Below are 25,495 nucleotides of genomic sequence, written 5' to 3'. Positions count from 1 at the left end.
AAGAAAACGCTATGTCTGGTGCAAACCCAACACATTACCTCACCCAAAAAACACCATCACAACAGTGAAACATGATGGTGGCAGCATCATGCTGTGGGGGTGTTTTTCAGCAGCCGGGACTGGGAAACTGGTCAGAGTTGAGGGAAAGATGGATGGTGCTAAATACAGGGATATTTTTTAGCAAAACCTGTACCATTCTATGAGTGATTTGAGGCTAGGACGGAGGTTCACCCTCCAGCAGGACAATGACCCCAAACACACAGCTAAAGCAACACTTGAGTGGTTTAAGGGGAAACGTGATGTGTTGGAATGGCTTAGTCAAAACCCGAATCTCAATCCAATAGAAAATCTGTGGTCAGACTTAAAAATTGCTGTTCACAAGCGCAAACCATCCAACTTGAAGGAGCTGGAGCAGTTTTGCAAGGAGGAATGGGGAAAAAATTCCAGTGGTAAGATTTGGCAAGCTCATAGAGACTTATCCAAAGCGACTTGGAGGTGTGAATGCCGCAAAAGGTGGCTCTAGTATTGACTTTAGGGGGGTGAATAGTTATGCACATTGACTTTTTCTGTTATTTTTTACTATTTGTTGTATGCTTCACAATAAAAAAAAAAACAAACATCTTTAAAGTTGTGGGCATGTTCTGTAAATTAAATTATGCAAATCCTCAAACAATCCATGTTAATTCCAGGTTGTGAGACACCAAAATATGAAAAAAGTCAAGGGGGGTGGATACTTTTGCAAGGCACTCTATCTCTGGCACACAGTGTCGGTGCCAAGATACATCTGACCACAGACACGTGGTCTAGCAAACATGGGTAGAGAAGATACATAACTTTTACTGCCCAATGGGTGAACCTTCTGATGGCCGTCATGGCATATAACCCGTGGCTCCCGTGTGGATTTGGTGTTGCCGCCAAGGATTGCATGCAGGCCTTCTCCTCCTCCTACTCCATCCTCCGCCTCCTTCTTTTCCACTGCTACCGCCTCTTCCGCTGCACCCCCCAAGCTCTCCAGAACCTATTTGACATCCCAGGTGAGACATTGCCATGCTGTGCTGCTGCTGTTGTGCCTGGAAGCCAAGAGCAACACTGGTCCTGCACTGCTTTCAGCTCTGCGGTCACAGGGCGATCAGTGGCTAACCCCGCTCAATTTTAAGGTCTGTAAAGTGGTGTGCGACAACGGTGCCAATCTGCTGAGCGCGCTGAAACAGGGGAAAATGACACACGTGCCGTGCATGGCACACGTCCTAAACTTAGTCGTGCAGCGATTCGTTGCCAAATACCCCGGGGTCCAGGACGTCTTGCTGCAGGCCAGGAAAATCTCTGGCCATTTTAGAAGATCTTACACGGCAGTGGCTCGCCTTGCTGAAGTTCAGCAGTGACACACTTGCCTGTCAGATGTTTGATTTGTGACAAACCGACGCGCTGAAACTCCACCTTGTATATGCTTGATAGGCTGCTCCAGCAGCAACGTGCCGTTAACGACTACCTGTACGAACTCTGCAGCAGGACAGGTTCTAGGAAGCTTGTTTTTTTTTCCCCGCGCCAGTGGCTGCTCATGCGCGATGCATGCAGACTTCTGCGGCCATTTGATGAGATCACCAAACTGGTCAGTCGCAGCCAGGGTGCCATCGGTGACATTGTACCTTACACCTTCTTTCTGGAGCATGCTTTGCATCATGTCATTGATCAAGCCATCGAGGAGAAGGAGCTGGAAGATGAGGAAGTCGCAATGCTGAATGAATTCCCAGGGGGGCTACTCCATCTGAGACAAGTCAGCAGGAGTCTGAAGAGAAATCAGAGGAGGATGGTGGCTGAGGGGAGGAGGAGCAAGAGGAGCATGCTTTGAGGGGGACTTTAAACTTTTCGCGGATCCCTGTTGTTTTCCGTGGCTGGGGGAGGAGACCAAGGACGACATTCTCCTGGGCGATGATCAGGAGCCAGGGCACTCCACCGCTTCCAATTTAGTGCAAATGGGGGCCTTCATGTTCCAGTGTTTGAAGAGAGATCCCCGTATAAAAAGCATAAAGGGCGAGGACCAGTACTGGGTGGCAACATATTTAGACCCCCGGTACAAACACAAAATGGTGGACATGTTACCAGCATCACAGAAGGCTGGCAGAATGCAGCATTTCCAGGCCTTGCTGCAAGAGATGCTGCATTCTGCTGTTGCGGGCACTGGCAGAGGAATTTCCACCCACAGCGAAACAGGTGCAGGTAACAGCCCTACCATGCCTGCAAGAAGAAGGTGGTTTGAAGATGTGTTGGTCACTTCTGATATGAGACAACCCATCGACAGCCGCCCTCCAGATCCAGCCTAGACCAACAGGTGTCCGACTACATCGGGTTAACGGCTGATGTGGACGCTCTGAGAAGCAAGGAACCCCTGGACTACTGGGTGTGCAGGCTTGACCTGTGGCCAAAGCTGGCACAATTTGCCATGGAACTCTTGGCTTTCCCCTCGCCGAATGTCCTGTCCGAAAGGACGTTCAGTGCAGTAAGGGGGATTGTGACCGATAAGCACACTCGCCTAGCTCACAACAGTGTGGACTACCTCACATTTCTAAAAAATTAATGAGGCATGGATCTCGGAGGAATGCTAAATCTGTGACGACCACGTGTAATTGAATTTCCTAATGCCAGCCCACACATATCTGCCACCACCCAGAACAAATAATGGTCCTTGGCTTATGTATATATAGCGGCATAAAAGGCCTTTTCTGTCAGGTGAAAACCTAATTTTTGGGGCCTTCACTCCAGTGGCCTACAGTAAAATTTGTATCCAGTGACCACCTAATGTACCTCTAGCCACATTATCACAAGTTCTTTTCTGTCAGGTGAATGCCTAATTTTTGGGGCCTGTACTGGCCTACAGTACAATTTTATCCAGTGACCACCTAATGTACCTCCAGCCACATCATCACTTCTTTTCTGTCAGGTAAATGCCTAATTTTTGGGGCCTGTACTCCAGTGGCCTACAGTAAAATTTGTATCCAGTGACCACCTAATGTACCTCTAGCCACATTATCACAAGTTCTTTTCTGTCAGGTGAATGCCTAATTTTTGGGGCCTGTACTGGCCTACAGTACAATTTTATCCAGTGACCACCTAATGCATCTCCAGCCACATCATCACAAGTTCTTTTCTGTCAGGTGAATGCCTAATTTTGGGGGCCTGTACTTGCCTACAATAAAATTTGTATCCAGTGACGCCTAATGTACCTCCAGCCACATAATCACAAGTTCTTTTCTGTCAGGTGAATGCCTTATTTTTGGGGCCTGTACTGGCCTACAGTAAAATTTTCATCCAGTGATCGCCTAATGTACCTCCAACCACATAATCACAAGTTCTTTTCTGTCAGGTGAATGCCAAATTTTTGGGGCCTGTACTGGCCTAAAGTCAAATTTTTATCCAGTGACCACCTAATGCACCTCCAGCCACATCATCAAAAGTTATTTTCTGTCAGATGAATGACAAATTTTTGGGGCCTGTACTCCAGTGGCCTACAGTAAAGTTTTTATCCAGTGACCGCCTAATGTACCTCCAGCCACATCATCACAAGTTCTTTTCTGTCAGGTGAATGCCTAATTTTTGGGGCTTGTACTGGCCTACAGTAAAATTTTTAACCAGTGACTGCCTAATGTACCTCCAGCCACATCATCACAAGTTTTTGGGGCCTGTACTGGCCTACAGTAAAATTTTTATCCAGTGACCGCCTAATGTACCTCCAGCCACATCATCACAAGTTCTTTTCTGTCAGGTAAATGCCACATTTTTGGAGCCTGTACTGGCCTACAGTAAAATTTTCATTTAGTGATCGCCTAATGCACCTCCAACAACATAATAACAAGTTCTTTTCTGTCAGGTGAATGCCTTATTTTTGGAGCCTGTACTGGCCTACAATAAAATTTTTAGCCAGTGACCGCCTAATGTACCTCCAGCCACATAATCACAAGATCTTTTCTGTCAGGTGAATGCCTAATTTTTGGAGCCTGTACTGGCCTACAGTAAAATTTTCATTCAGTGATCGCCTAATGTACCTCCAGCCACATCATCACAAGTTCTTTTCTGTCAGGTGAATGCCTAATTTTTGGGGCAATTTAGTGCAAATGGGGGCCTTCATTCTCCAGTGTTTGAAGAGACATCCCCGTATGAAAAGCATAAAGGGTGAGGACCAGTACTGGGTGGCAATGTACTTAGACCCCTGGTACAAAGACAAAATGGTGGACATGTTACCAGCATCACAGAGGGCTGGAAGAATGCAGCATTTCCAGGCCTTGCTGCGAGAGATGCTGCATTCTGCTGTTGCGGGCGCCTAATGTACCTCCAGCCACATCATCACTTCTTTTCTGTCAGGTGAATGCCTAATTTTTGGGGGCCTACAATAAAATGAGGCCATTGGAGTACAGGCCCCAAAAATTAGGCATTCACCTGACAGAAAATAACTTTTGATGATGTGGCTGGAGGTGCATTAGGTGGTCACTGGATAAAAATTTTACTTTAGGCCAGTACAGGCCCCAAAAATTAGGCATTCACCTGACAGAAAAGAACTTGTGATTATGTGGTTGGAGGTACATTAGGCGATCACTGGATGAAAATTTTTACTGTAGGCCAGTACAGGCTTCAAAGATTAGGCATTCAACTGACAGAAACAACTTGTGATTATGTGGCTGGAGGTACATTAGGCGGTCACTGGATAAACATTGTATTGTAGGCAAGTACAGGCCCCAAAAATTAGGCATTCACCTGACAGAAAATAACTTGTGCCGGAGGTTGTGGTTTCTGGACTAGGATGTATAGATATTCTGTCTTAAGACTAAACTAATACCTGCACTTTTACTAGTATTACCAGGTTCAAGATAAATCTCAGAAGGTTGGAGCAGTGAAAAGAGTCTCCTTGCTTTTCATGAAAATCCAAAAAGTTTGCATTAGTACGAAGCAAGTGGATAAATGTGTATAAAAGTACAAGATAGGAACGACGCTCCTAAACTCCACAGCTATTTAGATGGCAATAATATTTGCTTCTGGGACTGACTGGGAACTTACACGTACTGAACAAATTCCTGGAATCTTTGCATATATATCCCAAACTCCGGCAGACCAGAGAACGGTTCCAGCCAGGAAGGAGGGGGGGGGGGGGGGATTTTAGCTGACGTTGAGTCTTTAAGAGGTCTAATTCTTCATAAGTTGTATTCATTTCGAAATCTGTGTCCTCCAGAGCGAAGAACCAAAATGAAGCTTTTTGTTGTCCTGGTGGCCTTGGTGGTACTTCTGGCCGTTTTCACAGGTAAGCAGATTCTGAGAAAGAAGATCTACACAGGTACATTGGTAATTATTTTACTTCTATGTTTGTAGGTTGAGTAGAGATGAGTGAATCAGTTCTACACGAATCAAATTCAGTACGAACTTCCCCAAAAATTAGAATTTCGGCATTTCCAAACCTTTTTGATTCGTCTTGCACGAATCCTTCGAAATGACAACCACTTTTTTACAGATCAGAAAACAGAGAAGGCATCTGCCACCAAAAAGGGATCTTTTTTGGACCATTTTTTTTGTTAAAAAAAAAAGATCTCACAGTGCAGCATGTTATTATGCAGGTTGGTTGCCACCACCGGCTACCATCTGTTTATCCACAGCCAGATATGTCGCTGTCACTCTGACATTACTAAGGCTGTCTTGGCGTTAAAGAGCTTGAAAGGGGTTGGATGCAGTCCTAGGAGACCTCAGAGTCTCATACATGAATTTTCTGTACAATTGGAGAATTTTGATTCAGACACAATTTAACCTGATGGCCAAATCTCAGGGGTCTCCTGGAGGAGCAGTGGTGTTAGGAAGGCGTCATGCCACTTTGTCTCCTCAGAGTTTTCCTAGCCCTTTTACATCTTTGTTTTTAGCTATCAGCGAAGGTCACAGTACTCAGACCCATCAGCCATTGGCAGCATATCCTCTTTTATGCTTGCATTCTACATTGTAAAATTATATGTGCCATGAACATGTATTGCATTGACCAAGAAAGTCTGAGCTTCTCACCTAAAAGGGTATGGACACTTTTGAGTGATTTTTTTTTATTGCATTGAATATTATACAGTATTTGGTCATCGTCTTGCTCCTTTTGTCTTCTCAGCCCCCATGTGTTCTCCTACATTGCAGGTTGCTTAGTCCCATCCAGTGGGAATTCTATCAGATGAGCTCTCTGATGAGCAGTCTATAGCCCCTCTCCTGAACAGACATCTTTATAGCCAAATAAATTCTAACCAAAAGAGATGTCAGCTGTATGAACATTCGGTAGAGCAGAGAAAGGAGCTACGGACTGAACTTGTCTGACAGATTTTACACTGAGAAGCCTGCAATGTATAGGAATACAGAAGACCAAATTTTTACTAAAAAAAAGTTGCAAATATGTTTTTATGACAGTACAGACTACACAATTATAAAAATGCCCCAAAGGTGGCCATAGCCTTTACATTTTGAATAATGTCTTTTGGAAAGCGAGCACTAAAAGACAGCTTGATGCCTCCCTGTACTAAAATGACCCTTCTTTCCCTGTTGCACCCTCATACAAATTCATAGCATCTCAGTCGGAACAGATTGAAAATTCTGTTCATGTCACACGAAATCGAATTTCTCAGGAGGGGAGCACTCTTCTGAAGGTAGACTTTTGTCCATTCATTTCTTAAGTCAACATACTGTAGAAACAAACCTTCCCCTGTTGCATCCTGATTTTGGATTTTTTGAAACTCTGAGAAGGGCCAATACTTTTTAGGGTTAAAACTTGATGGATGTTCAACTGGACTTTAGATTTTTTATAGAAGGTTTTGGTAGTGAATGATGCATGCATTATTCATTGATTTACACAAATTACCTTGTATTTTTATTTTATTACACTGCAATATATTGAAAATGTTATTTTTAAAGGCTATGTACACCTTCAGGGTAATTTTTTTAATGATTGCATTTAGCTGATTTGGGGCTAAGAATAATTTTTTTCAGTTGGGCTTTATTAAAAAATGTCAGCAGTTTTCGTGATATCATTTTATTTGCAGACTGTTGCTACTTTCAACCATTTCCATAAACATTCATCGATACGTTATGTACCCCAAAATTGGACCATTGAACAGTACAACTCCTGGGTTCCTTCAACTGACTCGTGTGAATATTGCTAAGAATATGCTAAAAATATGGCTTAAATGAGCATTTATGAGGTCAGGACATCAGATATAAGACTTCACATGAGTCGTCAGCTGACAGAACTCAGGATGAGTTGTACTGTTCAATGGCCAAATTTTGGGGTACATATCGTATCGATGAACTTTTATGGAAATTGAGAATTCTGAACAATTCTGGCATTTTTTCGCATTATACATTTTCAGCATAAATAACTTGTTACTAGAGTTGAGCGAACACCTGGATGTTCGGGTTCGAGAAGTTCGGCCGAACATCCCGGAAATGTTCGGGTTCGGGATCCGAACCCGATCTGAACTTCGTCCCGAACCCGAACCCCATTGAAGTCAATGGGGACCCGAACTTTTCGGCACTAAAAAGGCTGTAAAACAGCCCAGGAAAGAGCTAGAGGGCTGCAAAAGGCAGCAACATGTAGGTAAATCCCCTGCAAACAAATGTGGATAGGGAAATGAATTAAAATAAAAATTAAATAAATAAAAATTAACCAAAATCAATTGGAGAGAGGTTCCATAGCAGAGAATCTGGCTTCCCGTCACCCACCACTGGAACAATTCTAGTAAGAAGCAGGGCGGCAATACCAGAGGGTTAGACGGATCGTTAGTGATAGGGATATGTGTCAAACAAGATTAGACGATATGACCAATAAATTTAGAGAGCGAGGCTACCCCCCTGATCTATTGAAAATACAGCGTAATAAAGCTGAGATTACACCACCAGATAGAACTAAGAAAGAAACAAGGATCCCCTTAGTGATTAAATACCATCCCTGGTCCCAGCGCCTTAGGACTATTGTTAATCGACATTGGCACATATTATCTAAGTCCTATCCACGGATAGGAGAGTTCCAGAGGCCACCCATGATATGCTATAAACGGGCAGAAAATATTAGGGATAAAATAGTCCGGGCGGATGTGGGAAGTAATAAAATAGAAAGAGGACAGAGTACTTTATCTACACCTAGACGGGGCACTTTTCCTTGTTTAAACTGTGTCAATTGTTCCAGCGTTATAAAGGGTTCATGTTTCTCCCACCCTCACTCAGGTGAAAATATTCCAATAAGGGGCACGTTCACTTGTGATAGTAGATTTGTGGTTTACATTCTTAAATGTCCATGTGGATTACTATATGTGGGGGAAACCTCAATGAGAATGAAGGACAGACTAAGTAAACACAAATCTACTATCCGTAAACAGAATTTATTACTCCCAATACCCCTTCATTTTTATGATAAAAAACACAACATCTCGCAGTTGAGGTATCAGATTATTGAAGGTGTATCATTACCCCGTCGAGGGGGTGACAGAAATAAATTGTTATTGAAAAGGGAGGCTTACTGGATCCATCGTCTTCAGACAATGGAGCCCAGGGGCCTCAATCGTGAGTACAATGTGTCCTGCTTCCTATAAGGCATTCGGCCTTATGCAATCTGATAAATATATTTCTTTTTTTCTTCAGCGTGATTAATCACTGCAAGAATGGACTATGTGACTGAAAATCTTCGCCAGTATAGAGTGGATATGTTTTTTGCGAATTTTCAATTGCGAATTTTCAGTTACGAATTTTCAGTTGCGAATTTTCAATTGCGAATTTTCAATTTTCAATTGCGAATTTTCAGTTGCGAATTTTGAATTGCGAATTTTTCAATGCGAATTTTTCATTGCGATTATTTGATATGCGAATTTTATTTAATGAGGGAGGCGGAGCTTCTTTGATGATGTCAGTTCCTTTGTGTTTCATTTATGTATAAATAGCTGGAGTGTAAGATGTTTTATGCAGTCTGATGAAAGCACATCTGTGCTGAAACGCGTCACTATGCCATTTTGAATATGTGACTGAATAAATCTACATTGTGATCTACATCAGCGAAGTGCCGGTCCTTTCCTTTGAAACCACCACTGGAACAGTCCATTCTCAGATATTTAGGCCCCGGCACCCAGGCAGAGGAGAGAGGTCCCGTAACAGAGAATCTGTCTTCATGTCAGCAGAGAATTAGTCTGCATGTCATAGCAGAGAATGAGGCTTCACGTCAGCCACCACTGCAACAGTCCATTGGCATATATTTAGGCCCAGCACCCAGGCAGAGGAGGGAGGTCCCGTAACAGAGAATCTGTCTTCATGTCAGCAGAGAATTAGTCTGCATGTCATAGCAGAGAATGAGGCTTCACGTCAGCCACCACTGCAACAGTCCATTGGCATATATTTAGGCCCAGCACACACACAGGCAGAGGAGAGAGGTCCCGTAACAGAGAATCTGGCTTCATGTCAGCAGAGAATCAGTCTGCATGTCATAGCAGAGAATGAGGCTTCACGTCAGCCACCACTGCAACAGTCCATTGGCATATATTTAGGCCTAGCACACAGGCAGAGGAGAGAGGTCCCGTAACAGACAATCTGGCTTCATGTCAGCAGAGAATCAGTCTGCATGTCATAGCAGAGAATGAGGCTTCACGTCAGCCACCACTGCAACAGTCCATTGGCATATATTTAGGCCCAGCACACACACAGGCAGAGGAGAGAGGTCCCGTAACAGAGAATCTGTCTTCATGTCAGCAGAGAATTAGTCTGCATGTCATAGCAGAGAATGAGGCTTCACGTCAGCCACCACTGCAACAGTCCATTGGCATATATTTAGGCCCAGCACCCAGGCAGAGGAGGGAGGTCCCGTAACAGAGAATCTGGCTTCATGTCAGCAGAGAATCAGTCTGCATGTCATAGCAGAGAATGAGGCTTCACGTCAGCCACCACTGCAACAGTCCATTGGCATATATTTAGGCCTAGCACACAGGCAGAGGAGAGAGGTCCCGTAACAGACAATCTGGCTTCATGTCAGCAGAGAATCAGTCTGCATGTCATAGCAGAGAATGAGGCTTCACGTCAGCCACCACTGCAACAGTCCATTGGCATATATTTAGGCCCAGCACACACACAGGCAGAGGAGAGAGGTCCCGTAACAGAGAATCTGGCTTCATGTCAGCAGAGAATCAGTCTGCATGTCATAGCAGAGAATGAGGCTTCACGTCAGCCACCACTGCAACAGTCCATTGTCATATATTTAGGCCCAGCACACACACAGGCAGAGGAGAGAGGTCCCGTAACAGAGAATCTGGCTTCATGTCAGCAGAGAATCAGTCTGCATGTCATAGCAGAGAATCAGGCTTCACGTCACCCACCACTGGAACAGTCCATTCTCAGATATTTAGGCCCAGGCACCCAGGCAGAGGAGAGAGGTCCCGTAACAGACAATCTGGCTTCATGTCAGCAGAGAATCAGTCTGCATGTCATAGCAGAGAATCAGGCTTCACGTCAGCCACCACTGCAACAGTCCATTGTCATAAATTTAGGCCCAGCACCCAGGCAGAGGAGAGAGGTCCCGTAACAGACAATCTGGCTTCATGTCAGCAGAGAATTAGTCTGCATGTCATAGCAGAGAATGAGGCTTCACGTCAGCCACCACTGCAACAGTCCATTGGCATATATTTAGGCCCAGCACACACACAGGCAGAGGAGAGAGGTCCCGTAACAGAGAATCTGTCTTCATGTCAGCAGAGAATTAGTCTGCATGTCATAGCAGAGAATGAGGCTTCACGTCAGCCACCACTGCAACAGTCCATTGGCATATATTTAGGCCCAGCACCCAGGCAGAGGAGGGAGGTCCCGTAACAGAGAATCTGGCTTCATGTCAGCAGAGAATCAGTCTGCATGTCATAGCAGAGAATGAGGCTTCACGTCACCCACCACTGCAACAGTCCATTGGCATATATTTAGGCCTAGCACACAGGCAGAGCAGAGAGGTCCCGTAACAGACAATCTGGCTTCATGACAGCAGAGAATCAGTCTGCATGTCATAGCAGAGAATGAGGCTTCACGTCAGCCACCACTGCAACAGTCCATTGGCATATATTTAGGCCTAGCACCCAGGCAGAGGAGAGAGGTCCCGTAACAGACAATCTGGCTTCATGTCAGCAGAGAATTAGTCTTCATGTCATAGCAGAGAATCAGGCTTCACGTCAGCCACCACTGCAACAGTCCATTGTCATAAATTTAGGCCCAGCACCCAGGCAGAGGAGAGAGGTCCCGTAACAGACAATCTGGCTTCATGTCAGCAGAGAATTAGTCTGCATGTCATAGCAGAGAATCAGGCTTCATGTCAGCCACCACTGCAACAGTCCATTGGCATATATTTAGGCCTAGCACACAGGCAGAGGAGAGGTTCATTCAACTTTGGGTAGCCTCGCAATATAATGGTAAAATGAAAATAAAAATAGGATTGAATGAGGAAGTGCCCTGGAGTCCAATAATATATGGTTATGGGGAGGTAGTTAATGTCTAATCTGGACAAGGGACGGACAGGTCCTGTGGGATCCATGCCTGGTTCATTTTTATGAACGTCAGCTTGTCCACATTGGCTGTAGACAGGCGGCTGCGTTTGTCTGTAATGACGCCCCCTGCCGTGCTGAATACACGTTCAGACAAAACGCTGGCTGCCGGGCAGGCCAGCACCTCCAAGGCATAAAAGGCTAGCTCTGGCCACGTGGACAATTTAGAGACCCAGAAGTTGAATGGGGCCGAACCATCAGTCAGTACGTGGAGGGGTGTGCACACGTACTGTTCCACCATGTTAGTGAAATGTTGCCTCCTGCTAACACGTTGCGTATCAGGTGGTGGTGCAGTTAGCTGTGGCGTGTTGACAAAAGTTTTCCACATCTCTGCCATGCTAACCCTGCCCTCAGAGGAGCTGGCCGTGACACAGCTGCCTTGGCGACCTCTTGCTCCTCCTCTGCCTTGGCCTTGGGCTTCCACTTGTTCCCCTGTGACATTTGGGAATGCTCTCAGTAGCGCGTCTACCAACGTGCGCTTGTACTCGCGCATCTTCCTATCACGCTCCAGTGCAGGAAGTAAGGTGGGCACATTGTCTTTGTAGCGTGGATCCAGCAGGGTGGCAACCCAGTAGTCCGCACAGGTTAAAATGTGGGCAACTCTGCTGTCGTTGCGCAGGCACTGCAGCATGTAGTCGCTCATGTGTGCCAGGCTGCCCAGGGGTAAGGACAAGCTGTCCTCTGTGGGAGGCGTATCGTCATCGTCCTGCCTTTCCCCCCAGCCACGCACCAGTGATGGACCCGAGCTGCGTTGGGTGCCACCCCGCTGTGACCATGCTTCATCCTCATCCTCCTCCACCTCCTCCTCATCCTCGTCCTCCTCGTCCTCCAGTAGTGGGCCCTGGCTGGCCACATTTGTACCTGGCCTCTGCTGTTGCCAAAAACCTCCCTCTGAGTCACTTCGAAGAGACTGGCCTGAAAGTGCTAAAAATGACCCCTCTTCCTCCTCCTCCTCCTCCTCCTGGGCCACCTCCTCTTCCATCATCGCCCTAAGTGTTTTCTCAAGGAGACATAGAAGTGGTATTGTAACGCTGATAACGGTGTCATCGCCACTGGCCATGTTGGTGGAGTACTCGAAACAGCGCAACAGGGCACACAGGTCTCGCATGGAGGCCCAGTCATTGGTGGTGAAGTGGTGCTGTTCTGTAGTGCGACTGACCCGTGCGTGCTGCAGCTGAAACTCCACTATGGCCTGCTGCTGCTCGCACAGTCTGTCCAGCATGTGCAAGGTGGAGTTCCACCTGGTGGGCACGTCGCATATGAGGCGGTGAGCGGGAAGGCCGAAGTTACGCTGTAGCGCAGACAGGCGAGCAGCAGCAGGATGTGAACGCCGGAAGCGCGAACAGACGGCCCGCACTTTATGCAGCAGCTCTGACATGTCGGGGTAGTTGTGAATGAACTTCTGCACCACCAAATTCAGCACATGCGCCAAGCAAGGGATGTGCGTCAAATTGGCTAGTCCCAGAGCTGCAACGAGATTTCGCCCATTATCACACACCACCAGGCCGGGCTTGAGGCTCACCGGCAGCAACCACTCGTCGGTCTGTTGTTCAATACCCCGCCACAACTCCTGTGCGGTGTGGGGCCTGTCCCCCAAACATATGAGTTTCAGAATGGCCTGCTGACGTTTACCCCGGGCTGTGCTGAAGTTGGTGGTGAAGGTGTGTGGCTGACTGGATGAGCAGGTGGAAGAAGAGGAGGAGGAAGCCGAGAAGGAGGAGGTGGCAACAGGAGGCAAAGAATGTTGCCCTGCGATCCTTGGCGGCGGAAGGACGTGCGCCAAACAGCTCTCCGCCTGGGGCCCAGCTGCCACTACATTTACCCAGTGTGCAGTTAGGGAGATATAGCGTCCCTGGCCGTGCTTACTGGTCCACGTATCTGTGGTTAGGTGGACCTTGCTACAGATGGCGTTGCGCAGTGCACACTTGATTTTATGGGATACTTGGTTGTGCAGGGAAGGCACGGCTCTCTTGGAGAAGTAGTGCCGGCTGGGAACAACATACTGTGGGACAGCAAGCGACATGAGCTGTTTGAAGCTGTCTGTGTCCACCAGCCTAAATGACAGCATTTCATAGGCCAGTAGTTTAGAAATGCTGGCATTCAGGGCCAGGGATCGAGGGTGGCTAGGTGGGAATTTACGCTTTCTATCAAATGTTTGTGAGATGGAGAGCTGAACGCTGGCGTGTGACATGGTTGAGACGCTTGGTGACGGAGGTGGTGGTGGTGGTGTTGGTGGTACATCCCCTGTTTGCTGGGCGGCAGGTGCCAACGTTCCTCCAGAGGCGGAGGAAGAGGCCGAGGCGGCAGCAGCAGAATAGGCCGAGGCGGCAGCAGCAGAAGAGGTAGCAGGGGGAGCCTGAGTGACTTCCTTGGTTTTAAGGTGTTTACTCCACTGCAGTTCATGCTTTGCATGCAGGTGCCTGGTCATGCAGGTTGTGCTCAGGTTCAGAACGTTAATGCCTCGCTTCAGGCTCTGATGGCACAGCGTGCAAACCACTCGGGTCTTGTCGTCAGCACATTGTTTGAAGAAGTGCCATGCCAGGGAACTCCTTGAAGCTGCCTTTGGGGTGCTCGGTCCCAGATGGCGGCGGTCAGTAGCAGGCGGAGTCTCTTGGCGGCGGGTGTTCTGCTTTTGCCCACTGCTCCCTCTTTTGCTACGCTGTTGGCTCGGTCTCACCACTGCCTCTTCCTCCGAACTGTGAAAGTCAGTGGCACGACCTTCATTCCATGTGGGGTCTAGGACCTCATCGTCCCCTGCATCGTCTTCCACCCAGTCTTGATCCCTGACCTCCTGTTCAGTCTGCACACTGCAGAAAGACGCAGCAGTTGGCACCTGTGTTTCGTCATCATCAGAGACATGCTGAGGTGGTATTCCCATGTCCTCATCATCAGGAAACATAAGTGGTTGTGCGTCAGTGCATTCTATGTCTTTCACCGCTGGGGAAGGGCTAGGTGGATGCCCTTGGGAAACCCTGCCAGCGGAGTCTTCAAACAGCATAAGAGACTGCTGCATAACTTGAGGCTGAGACAGTTTCCCTGGTATGCATGGGGGTGATGTGACAGACTGATGGGGTTGGTTTTCAGGCGCCATCTGTGCGCTTTCTGCAGAAGACTGGGTGGGAGATAATGTGAACGTGCTGGATCCACTGTCGGCCACCCAATTGACTAATGCCTGTACCTGCTCAGGCCTTACCATCCTTAGAACGGCATTGGGCCCCACCATATATCGCTGTAAATTCTGGCGGCTACTGGGACCTGAGGTAGTTGGTACACTAGGACGTGTGGATGTGGCAGAACGGCCACGTCCTCTCCCAGCACCAGAGGGTCCACTAACACCACCACGACCATGTCCACGTCCGCGTCCCTTACTAGATGTTTTTCTCATTGTTATGGTTCACCACAACAACAAATATATTATTTGGCCCAATGTATTGTATTCAAATTCAGCGGGATATAAATTTGAGGCCTAGTATTTAGGCGCTGGGTGACCGGTATGGATTTAGTGACAGAATTAGACTTGGAAATGCACAGAAGCGTGTGTGTGTGAAGTTATTCTGAATGACCCAATGTGCACCTTGAATATTATATACCCTTTTAGGGATAGATTTCAAATAGCTCTGATATAGCAGAAACCACTAAATTATGAAATTGCTAAATTGGGAATTGTATTTCAACCCAGAACAAGAAATGTGCTTGAACGGACACTAAATAACTCGCCCAGCTACAGCACTAACGAGAGATTTAGCAGGGATATAAATTTGAGGCCTAGTATTTAGGCGCTGGGTGACAGGTATGGGTTTAGTGACAGAATTAGACTTGGAAATACACAGTAGCGGGTGTGTGTGAAGTTATTCTGAATGACCCAATGTGCACCTTGAATATTATATACCCTTTTAGGGATAGATTTCAAATAGCTCTGATATAGCAGAAACCACTAAATTATGAAATTGCTAAATTGGGAATTGTATTTCAACCCAGAACAAGAAATGTGCTTGAACGGACACTAAATAACTCGCCCAGCTACAGCACTAAGGACAGATTTAGCAGGATATAAATTTGAGGCCTAGTATTTAGGCGCTGGGTGACAGGTATGGGTTTAGTGACAGAATTAGACTTGGAAATACACAGTAGCGGGTGTGTGTGAAGTTATTCTGAATGACCCAATGTGCACCTTGAATATTATATACCCTTTTAGGGATAGATTTCAAATAGCTCTGATATAGCAGAAACCACTAAATTATGAAATTGCTAAATTGGGAATTGTATTTCAACCCAGAACAAGAAATGTGCTTGAACGGACACTAAATAACTCGCCCAGCTACAGCACTAACGAGAGATTTAGCAGGATATAAATTTGAGGCCTAGTATTTAGGCGCTGGGTGACAGGTATGGGTTTAGTGACAGAATTAGACTTGGAAATACACAGTAGCGGGTGTGTGTGAAGTTATTCTGAATGACCCAATGTGCACCTTGAATATTATATACCCTTTTAGGGATAGATTTCAAATAGCTCTGATATAGCAGAAACCACTAAATTATGAAATTGCTAAATTGGGAATTGTATTTCAACCCAGAACAAGAAATGTGCTTGAACGGACACTAAATAACTCGCCCAGCTACAGCACTAAGGACAGATTTAGCTGGATATAAATTTGAGGCCTAGTATTTAGGCGCTGGGTGACAGGTATGGGTTTAGTGACAGAATTAGACTTGGAAATGCACAGTAGCGGGTGTGTGAAGTTATTCTGAATGACCCTATGTGCACCTTGAATATTATATACCCTTTTAGGGATAGATTTCAAATAGCTCTGATACAGCAGAAACCACTAAATTTTTAAATTGCTAAATTGGGAATTGTATTTCAACCCAGAACAAAAAATGTGCTTTGACGGACACTAAATAACTTTCCCAGCCACAACAGGACAGCGGTAACGAGAGATTTAGCGGGATATAAATTTGAGGCCTAGTATTTAGGCGCTGGGTGACCGGTATGGATTTAGTGACAGAATTAGACTGGGATATGGCCAAAAAATAACCACACTATTGCTGGTTAAATGCACTTGGTGATGGGCGCAGCTTGCCCCTGATGTAGTATATGGCCAAAAAATGAACAGACTATTGCTGGTTAAATGCACTTGGTGTCACAGCTTGACCAACCACACTACTGAGGGTTAAATGCACTTGGTGACGGGCGCAGCTTGCCCCTGATTTAGTATATGGCCAAAAAATGAACAGACTATTGCTGGTTAAATGCACTTGGTGTGATAGCTTGACCAACCACACTACTGAGGGTTAAATGCACTTGGTGTGACAGCTTCACCCTGATGTAGGCTTTAGCCAAAAAACAACCACACCATTGAGGGTTAAATGCACTTGGTCGCAGCTTGTGCTGGCGCACCACAAGACACAAAATGGCCGCCGATCACCCCAGAAAAATGTGACTGACAAACGGTCTGGGCAGCCTAAAAACAGTGAGCAATTGAGGATCAGCAGCTCAATGATCCACAGCTGCAGATCGATCAGTTAATCAAGTCCTTTGGAGGAGTTAATCTGCCTAATCTCGCCCTACTGTCGCAGCCGCAACCTCTCCCTACGCTAATCAGAGCAGAGTGACGGGCGGCGCTATGTGACTCCAGCTTAAATAGAGGCTGGGTCACATGGTGCTCTGGCCAATCACAGCCATGCCAATAGTAGGCATGGCTGTGATGGCCTCTTGGGGCAAGTAGTATGACGCTTGTTGATTGGCTGCTTTGCAGCCTTTCAAAAAGCGCCAAGAAAGCGTCACAAAAGCGCGAAGAAAGCGACGAACACCGAACCCGAACCCGGACTTTTACGAAAATGTCCGGGTTCGGGTCCGTGTCACGGACACCCCAAAATTCGGTACGAACCCGAACTATACAGTTCGAGTTCGCTCATCCCTACTTGTTACCTTTAGTTTATAAGTTAGTGTGATGATGGCGGCACTAAATAGGTGTAGGTTTTTACGTTCTATTTCTTTTATACAATAAAAACACTCCTCATGCAGAGAGCTATAACTATTTTTCCATTTAGTTTCAATAGTTTTTTATTTTATCAATAAAAACAAAGAGGTATTCGGGCATGGACAACATCACAGCAGTCAGATGAGAGCATGAGCAATGACAATACATCTGTGGACGCAGCCACTATTAAACAATAATAAACAATAACTGTTATCAGAGGTCTGTCAAGTATATTCGACACCATAACCGTACATATCAACAGTAATACAGGTGTAGCACTAAAACACCTACAAGTGTTATCCATATTCCGCAGCATAGGCATTGCACTCATAACAAACTGAGAGCACACAGATACACAAAAGAGTGACCCAAGTGGTCGCTGTTTAGTGACAACCAACAGTATAAACAAACAAAACCAAGAGCTGTGGGTTACCACAGAGCAACCTAGGGTAAGGCCACTTCTAGGGAAGAGGAAATAATGGAGAGAGGGAAAAGGAGGACACAGAAGGAAGGGGTTAAGAAATACCCGAATCGTATTTCAGTTGTATCTCCGCTGCTTCCACCTTTATCCAGGGTTCCCTCCTCAAGGGGAGTAGAAGGGACTACGGATCCACTCACTCCAAGTCGCCTGCCTCAATTTAATGGGAATGGTTGATGAGGGTAAAGAATGTTCATACCTGCAAGTCTGATTAATCTCTTGTAAAACTTCGGAAATCGAAGGAGGGACCTGGTTTTTCCATTGTCGGGCAACTACCAGTTTAGCGCTGAGCAGAATGTGGCCTACGATGTGTCTATTCGGGAGCGGTATCCCCTTAATCCCAATGAACAACAAGGCTAACTCTGGGGATGGATCTATTTTTCGCCCCACTAGATTAGAAACCAAACGGAAGACTGACTTCCAATAGTCATTGAGGATGGGACATGACCAAAGGATATGGAGTAAGGAACCGCCTCCTCCACAGTTTCTCCAACAGTATGGCGATGTAGAAGGATAAATTATATGAAGTCTCTGGGGGGTAAAGTACCAATGTAGGATGGTTTTTAGACCTGCCTCATAGTGAGTGACACACTTGAAATTTGAAGTTACAAATCCAATAGCATCAATCCAAGAGTCCTCTGGAAAGGTCCTATTTAGATTCCTTTCCCATCTAAGGACGGGAGGGGATTTAACAAAAGTAGCTTTATCCCCCAGTATGTCATAAAGTGATCTTGTTGAGTGTTTTCTGAACAGGGAGGGGAACCGGAATAATCGCATTACGGATGAGTTGACCTGCGGAGGGGATTGAAGGGTCTTTGAAAGGAAGTGACGTATCCTTAAATATGTGAAGAATTCAGAGTGAGGTAATGCAAAAGCACTTTGAATGGTAGCAAACGGGAGAATGGAGTGGTCAGCCATCAGTTGGGAAATAGTGACGACCCCTTTATCTCGCCATGGCGCTAAGTTAATGTCGGGTATGGACAACTCGATAGCCCGTGTGGAAGCAATTTTAAAGAGCTGGGATGATTCATCTTTCGATGTGTTATGAATGGCGGTCCACAGGGCTCCAACATGTGATATTGTGAGAAGAGTGCGTGCGGGGGAAGCAGGACCCCACAACAGGTGGACTAAGTAGTATTTAACCGGAACATGTTGCAACGCATGGCTTTCAATCTGTTGCCACGCTTTTTCATTATTCGACACCCACCATTCCCTAGCAAAGGAAAGGCCGATTGCTATAAAATAATCTTTAATGTTAGGGAGACCCGCTCCACCAGCACGCCTCCTTTTGGTCAAGAGTTCGCGAGCCACTCTAGGCTTAGAACCTCCCCATATGTACTTGCCCAATACTGCTTGGGCTTTCTGAAAAAATGCAGCTGGGATCGGGATTGGGAGGGCCCGAAAGATATAAATCAGCTTCGGCAAGGTCATCATCTGGAACGATGCAATCCTACCCACCCAAGAGATTGTCTGTATAGAGAAGCTCGCGAAGTCAGTAGACAGGGTGGTGAGAAGGGGGACATAGTTCTGTGTGTACAATAAAGAACAGGGCGAGGTGATCTTGATTCCTAAGTAGGAAATCTCTGAACACTGCCAGTCAAGGTCGTGGGAAGCTTTCAGAGTGGCTAAATCTGCGGGTGAAATGTTGATAGGGAGGGCCTGTGATTTCGAGCTGTTAATCTTATAATACGAGAGGGATCCATAGTGAGAGATCACATCGAATGTGGCCGAAAGGGATTGTGAAGGGTTTGTCAACGTGAGAATGATGTCATCAGCGTACAGGGTAACGGTGTGGGCTCTATCACCAACTACAATCCCAGAGATGGTGGGCAGGGTTCTGATATGTTGTGCCAGTGGCTCCAATGCAAGAATAAATAGAAGCGGTGACAATGGACAGCCCTGTCTCGACCCGTTAGTTATTATGAAAGGGTCCGATAGGATTCCATTAACCCACACTCTCGCCGAGGGGTGTGAGTACAGACTGGAGATGGCATGAATAATCGGACCCGAGAACCCCATCCATCGGAGAGTGGAAAAAGCGTAATCCCAATGTAAGCGATCAAACGCTTTTTCGGCGTCCAAAGTCACTGCAAGCATTGGGAGAGAATGAACCTCCGCGAAATTAACCAGATCTACAATGCGTCTGGTATTGTCGGAAGCCTGTCTTCCTGTCACAAAGCCGGTCTGGTCCGAGTGGATCAAGGAAGGAATCAGGGGAGAGAGCCTGCTTGCAATGAGCTTGGCAAAAAGTTTTATATCAGAATTTAACAGGGAGATCGGCCTGAAATTTTGGGGCACATCAGGGGATTTGCCAGGCTTGGGAATTGTGACCACTAGAGCCTCCAACATGTCCGCAGGGAATGGGTCGCCCTCCATTACCCTATTAAACAGACTTAGTAGGTGGGGGAGGAGGTCGGGTAGAAAATGACGATAATATTCGTTCGACAGACCGTCAGGGCCTGGGGATTTACCCAGCGGTAATGACATGACTACTTTGGTCAATTCTTGGGAGGAAACAGGGGAGTTGAGAGACTGAAGTTGCGCTTCGTTTAGAGTGGGCAAAGACGCTTTGGAAAGAAAGTCTGCCACCAGTGTCGGGTAGTCTTGCGGCAGAGGGGTATGTTCTTTTAAATTGTACAGGGTTTGATAATATAATTTGAATTGATTAGCGATGTCTCTTGGGTCCATCAACTTCGCCTTTGAAACCGGGTGAAGTAAGTATGGGATTTTGGATTTGGCCTGTTGCTTTTTAAGCTGCTGGGCCAAGAGACGGCCGCCTTATTTCCCTGGGCGTAGAACTTTGATTTCATTCTAAGGAGAGATTTATGATAGTTTTGTAACAATAAAGCACTCAATTTATTTCGCGCTACCCGGAGGGAATTAGAGCTGTGTAGAGTGGGGGAGGACTTGTTAGTAGTTTCCAGATCCGTTATTTCTTTCAAGATCAATGCTATCTCTCTCTCCCTGTGCTTCTTTAAGTTAATATTCAATTTAATTAGGGAACCTCTCATGAAGGCTTTATGGGCCTGCCATAAAACAAAGTTACTCGAGACAGAGCCAACGTTGAACTGAAAGAACTCGCAGAGGTGGGCAGACAATTCCTCAATATATTTAGGGTTATTAAAAAGAAAAGTGTTGTTTCTCCACACTGGGGCCCTGTGAGATTGGTATTGTTCATCAAGAGTGATAGTGATGGGGGCATGGTCAGACCACTTTATCAAGCCTATCTCTGAGGAGATGGTATGTAGCAGGGAGGTATGGTCCACCATAAAAAGGTCTATTCTAGAATAAGAGAGATGCGGGACCGAGAAAAAGGTATAATCTCTCTCCAGGCTATGTTGGGCTCTCCACACGTCATTCAATCCCTCTGACTGCAAAAAGGAGGTTATACACACACCTGTTCTACGGGAGGGGGAGGAAGAATCCAAGGCAGGTTGCAGGACCGAATTAAAGTCTCCACAAATAATCAGTTTACCTTGCTTAAGTGAGTTAACCTGGCGCATGACTTTATGTAAAAACGCCAGCTGATGTGAATTAGGGGCATATATATTGACAAGAGTGTATACTATATTATTGATGGAGCACACTAAGATCACATAACGGCCAGAAGGGGCTGTCTTGGAGGCAATTAGGGTGAATGCTACCGTGTTTTTAACTGCAATAAAAGTACCTCGTTTTTTCCTGGAGAAGTGTGAGTGAAAGACGTTTGAAAAGAGGCGATGATGTACTCGAAAGGCGTCTGCTTGGAGCAGGTGGGATTCCTGTATACACAGCACATCGGCGTGGGAAGCCAATGCTTCAGCCCAGAGATAGGTACGCTTTTGAGGGCAGTTGAGGCCTTTGACATTGAAGCTCATAATCTTGAGACCCATCTCTACACAGTGCAGGACACCTATATGTTAGGAAAGCATTACAAAGTGGAACTATAAAATCAGACAAATATTCCTTAAAATGACAGAATTAAGAACAACTCCCCTGGACAGAGAAGGAAGGGTTAGACAGACGAAGGGAGGAAAGACAGAGGGTTAGGACAGATTAGGATGGGAGGCGACAAATCCAGTCACCTAGACAAACTAGGGGCGAAAGTCCACTGCCAGGGCTGGCGAGGTAAAGAACAAGTAGAAGGAGGTAGGAGATCGCACCGGTCCTGTGTGAGCAATAGAAAGCAGCCCATTATTAGAGTCCAAATGCCGTGTTAATTCCGTCATCCGGTGGGTTCCATATATTCAAGGCGTCCATTCCTATCAGGAGTACTGCATATCAAATAAAGGGCACGTACCAGTCCCTGTGAAGAATGAATAAGGTTATAGTGAGACAGGGGGATTATCCCCAGTGGACTTTAGCAGATAAAGGGATACCCCAGAGCTGGAGGAGATGTTTCCCCTCATCCAGATTTTTGATCGCATGAACTTGCCCGTTCCTGCGAATAAGAATTTTCAGGGGGTAGCCCCATTTGTAGGGGACATCACTGTCTTGAAGAGCCATAGTTATAGGTATTAGTTCTCTGCGACGGCGGAGTGTAAATCTGGACAAATCCGTAAAAAGCTTCACCGTTTCATACGGCGCTGGAAATGGTTGTTTTCTTCGCGCCACTGACATCATGGCTTCCTTGGTATGAAAAAAGTGGATGCGAGCAAGGGTGTCGCGCGGGATATGGGACCCTAGATGAGAGGGCTTTGGAATCCTGTGAGCTCGATCTATAATCATGTCTGGACCCGGAATCTGAGGCAGGAGCAATTTCATGAGGCCTTTCAAGTATGGTTGCAAATCCTCAGGGGTCACCTCTTCAGGGATGCCTCTAAACTTGATGTTATTTCGCCTGGAGCGATCTTCCATATCAGCAATCTTTAAATTAATGGCTTCAATCTGGTCCGCCATGTCATTATGAGCGTCAATAAGCTCGTTTTGGGACGCCGCAAATTCGCCCATTTTTGTTTCAACATGGTCAATTTTGCATTCAGCTGTCTGTATTCTGGCGAGCACGTGGTTAATTAGCTTCCCCATATCAGTGCTGAGAGAGAATTTTAAGACCAGCAGCATATTCTTTAGAGAATCCTCAGTGACTAAGTTATTAGATGTAGGGAGACTATGGAACGGGTCATCCGGCTGTTCAGCAGCATGAGACTTGTTAACAAAGTCACTGACCTGTACAGCATATGATTCGGAGACATCCAGGTTCAGCTGCTGGGAGTCTCTAAGTTGTGGCCATTCACGGAGGCCCGCACTGACTGAGGGGGATCGGGCGCCATCTTGTCCAGCATGTGCTGGGTCTGCGACATCTGCAGGAGTCGGAGGAAGAGACGGCTGGGGGCCATGGAGGAGGTGAGTCAGCTCTAAATGGTCCGGTGGGGACGGGGAGCGGACTGCAGGTGAGGGCGACGGAGCGCTGAGAGGGGATGCTGGCTGGGGTTCCGTCATGGGGCCGGCGCCATCTTTCCCTCTCCCCCTTGTGAAGAAAGAGTCCACTGACCCGTACTGTAGCTTCGGGAGGGACCGTTTCGATTTTCCCATGGCTGCAGGGGACGGCAGTGATGGCGGTAGGTGGAAGATCAGCCACTCAGAAGCTGTTGGTTAAGGGCTGGCTGCGGATAAGTCGCTGCGGTGCAGGAGCTCCTCTAACATGCGGCCATTTCGTTCAGCAGCCAGGCCACGCCCCCCACTATTTTTCCATTTATGGAGCTTTGTGAGGACTTGTTTTTGTGAGATGAGTTGAAGTTTTCATTGGTATTATTTTGGGGTACATATGACTTTTCATAGCTTTTTTCTGTTGTATGGGTTGTGGACTAAGCGCAAAAAGAAATTCTGGCAATTTTTTTTATTTCTTTTTTACAGCTTTCACTACATATTATCTTAGGTCTTCTTCACACAGTAACGGCTTATGCACACAACCGTTGTTTTGATTTTTTTTGGCGGAATGGACATATGGACACAGAATGCGCACAGAGTAATTTTAGTTTTTTTGCGACCCTGTTAAAGTGAATGGTTCCACATACGAGCCACAAAAAAAAAAAATGGAGCGGACATGGGCAAAAAATACATTTGTGTGCATGAGCCCTTAGTGTTTTGGTCAGTCATTTCCATCAGTGATCATGAACCAACACCAGGAGTGGAGTCTACACAGACATAAGGTATAATGGAAAGATTTGTACTTGTTCTGTGTTTTTTCAACTGATTTTGATTAACAATAACAAATCGTTGACCAAACACTGACTGTGTAAATAAGGCTTAATAGTATTTTTGTATTTACTTTTATTAATATATATATTTTTTTACTATTAGTCCCACTAGGACTTGAGCATACACCACACTGATTATGCTTTAATACACTGAAATACTTAGCTATTAGGCTTCTGTAGATGGCAGGCTCAAAGGCCATCATTAGGCCCCAAGTTTACACTACAATCCATCTGCACTTCATGATCATGTTATGAAGGTCAATAGGAGTGACAGTACAACTGTCAACCCCTTTAGATGCTTCGGTCACTATTTACTGTGGCATCTAAGAGGTTAATGATCACTATTCCCACTTGCTCTCTACCTACCAATCTGTCAGTAATTGTAGTGGGTAGTGAGAAGGGGAGTCTGGCAAATCAATCCACACAGGGGGCAGCTCCACTGCCTTTTCATGTCCTGATGGAGAGTGGCACATTCATTCAGATATGTAAAGCCAGTGTAGTGACGGGAGGCGGTTAGCAGCCAGATGTACATCAAACTGGTGTCACAGGCATTAAATAGGTTATCCCATGATTATTGTAAAAAATTAACATCACACATCATATATGACATTCTGTTTCTAACAAAGCTAGAACCAGCCCTGTACCTCACATGGATCCAGAGATCTCCCCATTCATTCCTCTGCTAGATTTATATCAAGCTGGCAGCTCAGGGGGCGTGTTGTTTCTGTTGCAACTACGAGGGTGTGTCTCAGCTCTCCCTATCACAGCTCAGGAGGCAGTTGAAGGATGATACTGAGCATGTGCGGCCATCACAGTAAGCAGGACAAAGAAATAAGAAAAAGAACAAACAGCAGGTGGAGCTATACAGATACCAATCACTGCCTAGGGAAAACACTAAAAAGAAAACCAAGAAGTCTTATTTAAATTTAAAGATCTAAGATGATCAATCGCCTCAGGAACTTGACATGCTGTTTTGAGCTGGTGCCTCACGATTTATTATCATTATTATTTATTATTAAAGCGCCATTCATTCCATAGCGCTGTACATATGATAAGGGGTGCACAATACAGACAATTGCACTAATCATAAACAAAACAAGTTACAGACTGGTACAGAAGGAGAGAGGGCCCTGCCCGTGAGGGCTTACAATCTACATGGTATGGGAGAAGGACACAGTAGGTGCGGGTGAAGCTGGTCATGGCAGTATAGAGGCAGCAGGGTCACTGGTTGTAGGCTTGTCTGAAGAGGTGGGTTTTCAGGTTTCTTTTGAAGAGTTCCACTGTAGGTGATTTATTAGGTGC

The 25,495-nt window shown here is 46.1% G+C and overlaps 1 protein-coding gene across 1 annotated transcript in view; it reads left to right on the top strand.

Moving 5' to 3' along the window:
• C6H17orf67 (chromosome 6 C17orf67 homolog) overlaps positions 1-25,495 on the top strand; it is a 107,567-nt gene that overhangs the window by 47,503 nt on the left and 34,569 nt on the right. Inside the window, exon 3 of the mRNA XM_044299934.1 lies at positions 5,219-5,287. Within this exon, the coding sequence (XP_044155869.1) occupies positions 5,233-5,287 (55 nt within the window). The 5' untranslated portion in view covers positions 5,219-5,232. The remainder of the gene's footprint in view (positions 1-5,218; positions 5,288-25,495) is intronic.

Source organism: Bufo gargarizans, chromosome 6, assembly GCF_014858855.1.
Source record: "Bufo gargarizans isolate SCDJY-AF-19 chromosome 6, ASM1485885v1, whole genome shotgun sequence".
Taxonomy (NCBI): domain Eukaryota; kingdom Metazoa; phylum Chordata; class Amphibia; order Anura; family Bufonidae; genus Bufo; species Bufo gargarizans.
Note: the sequence above shows the minus strand (reverse complement) of the source record. Positions and strands in the feature narration are given on the sequence as shown.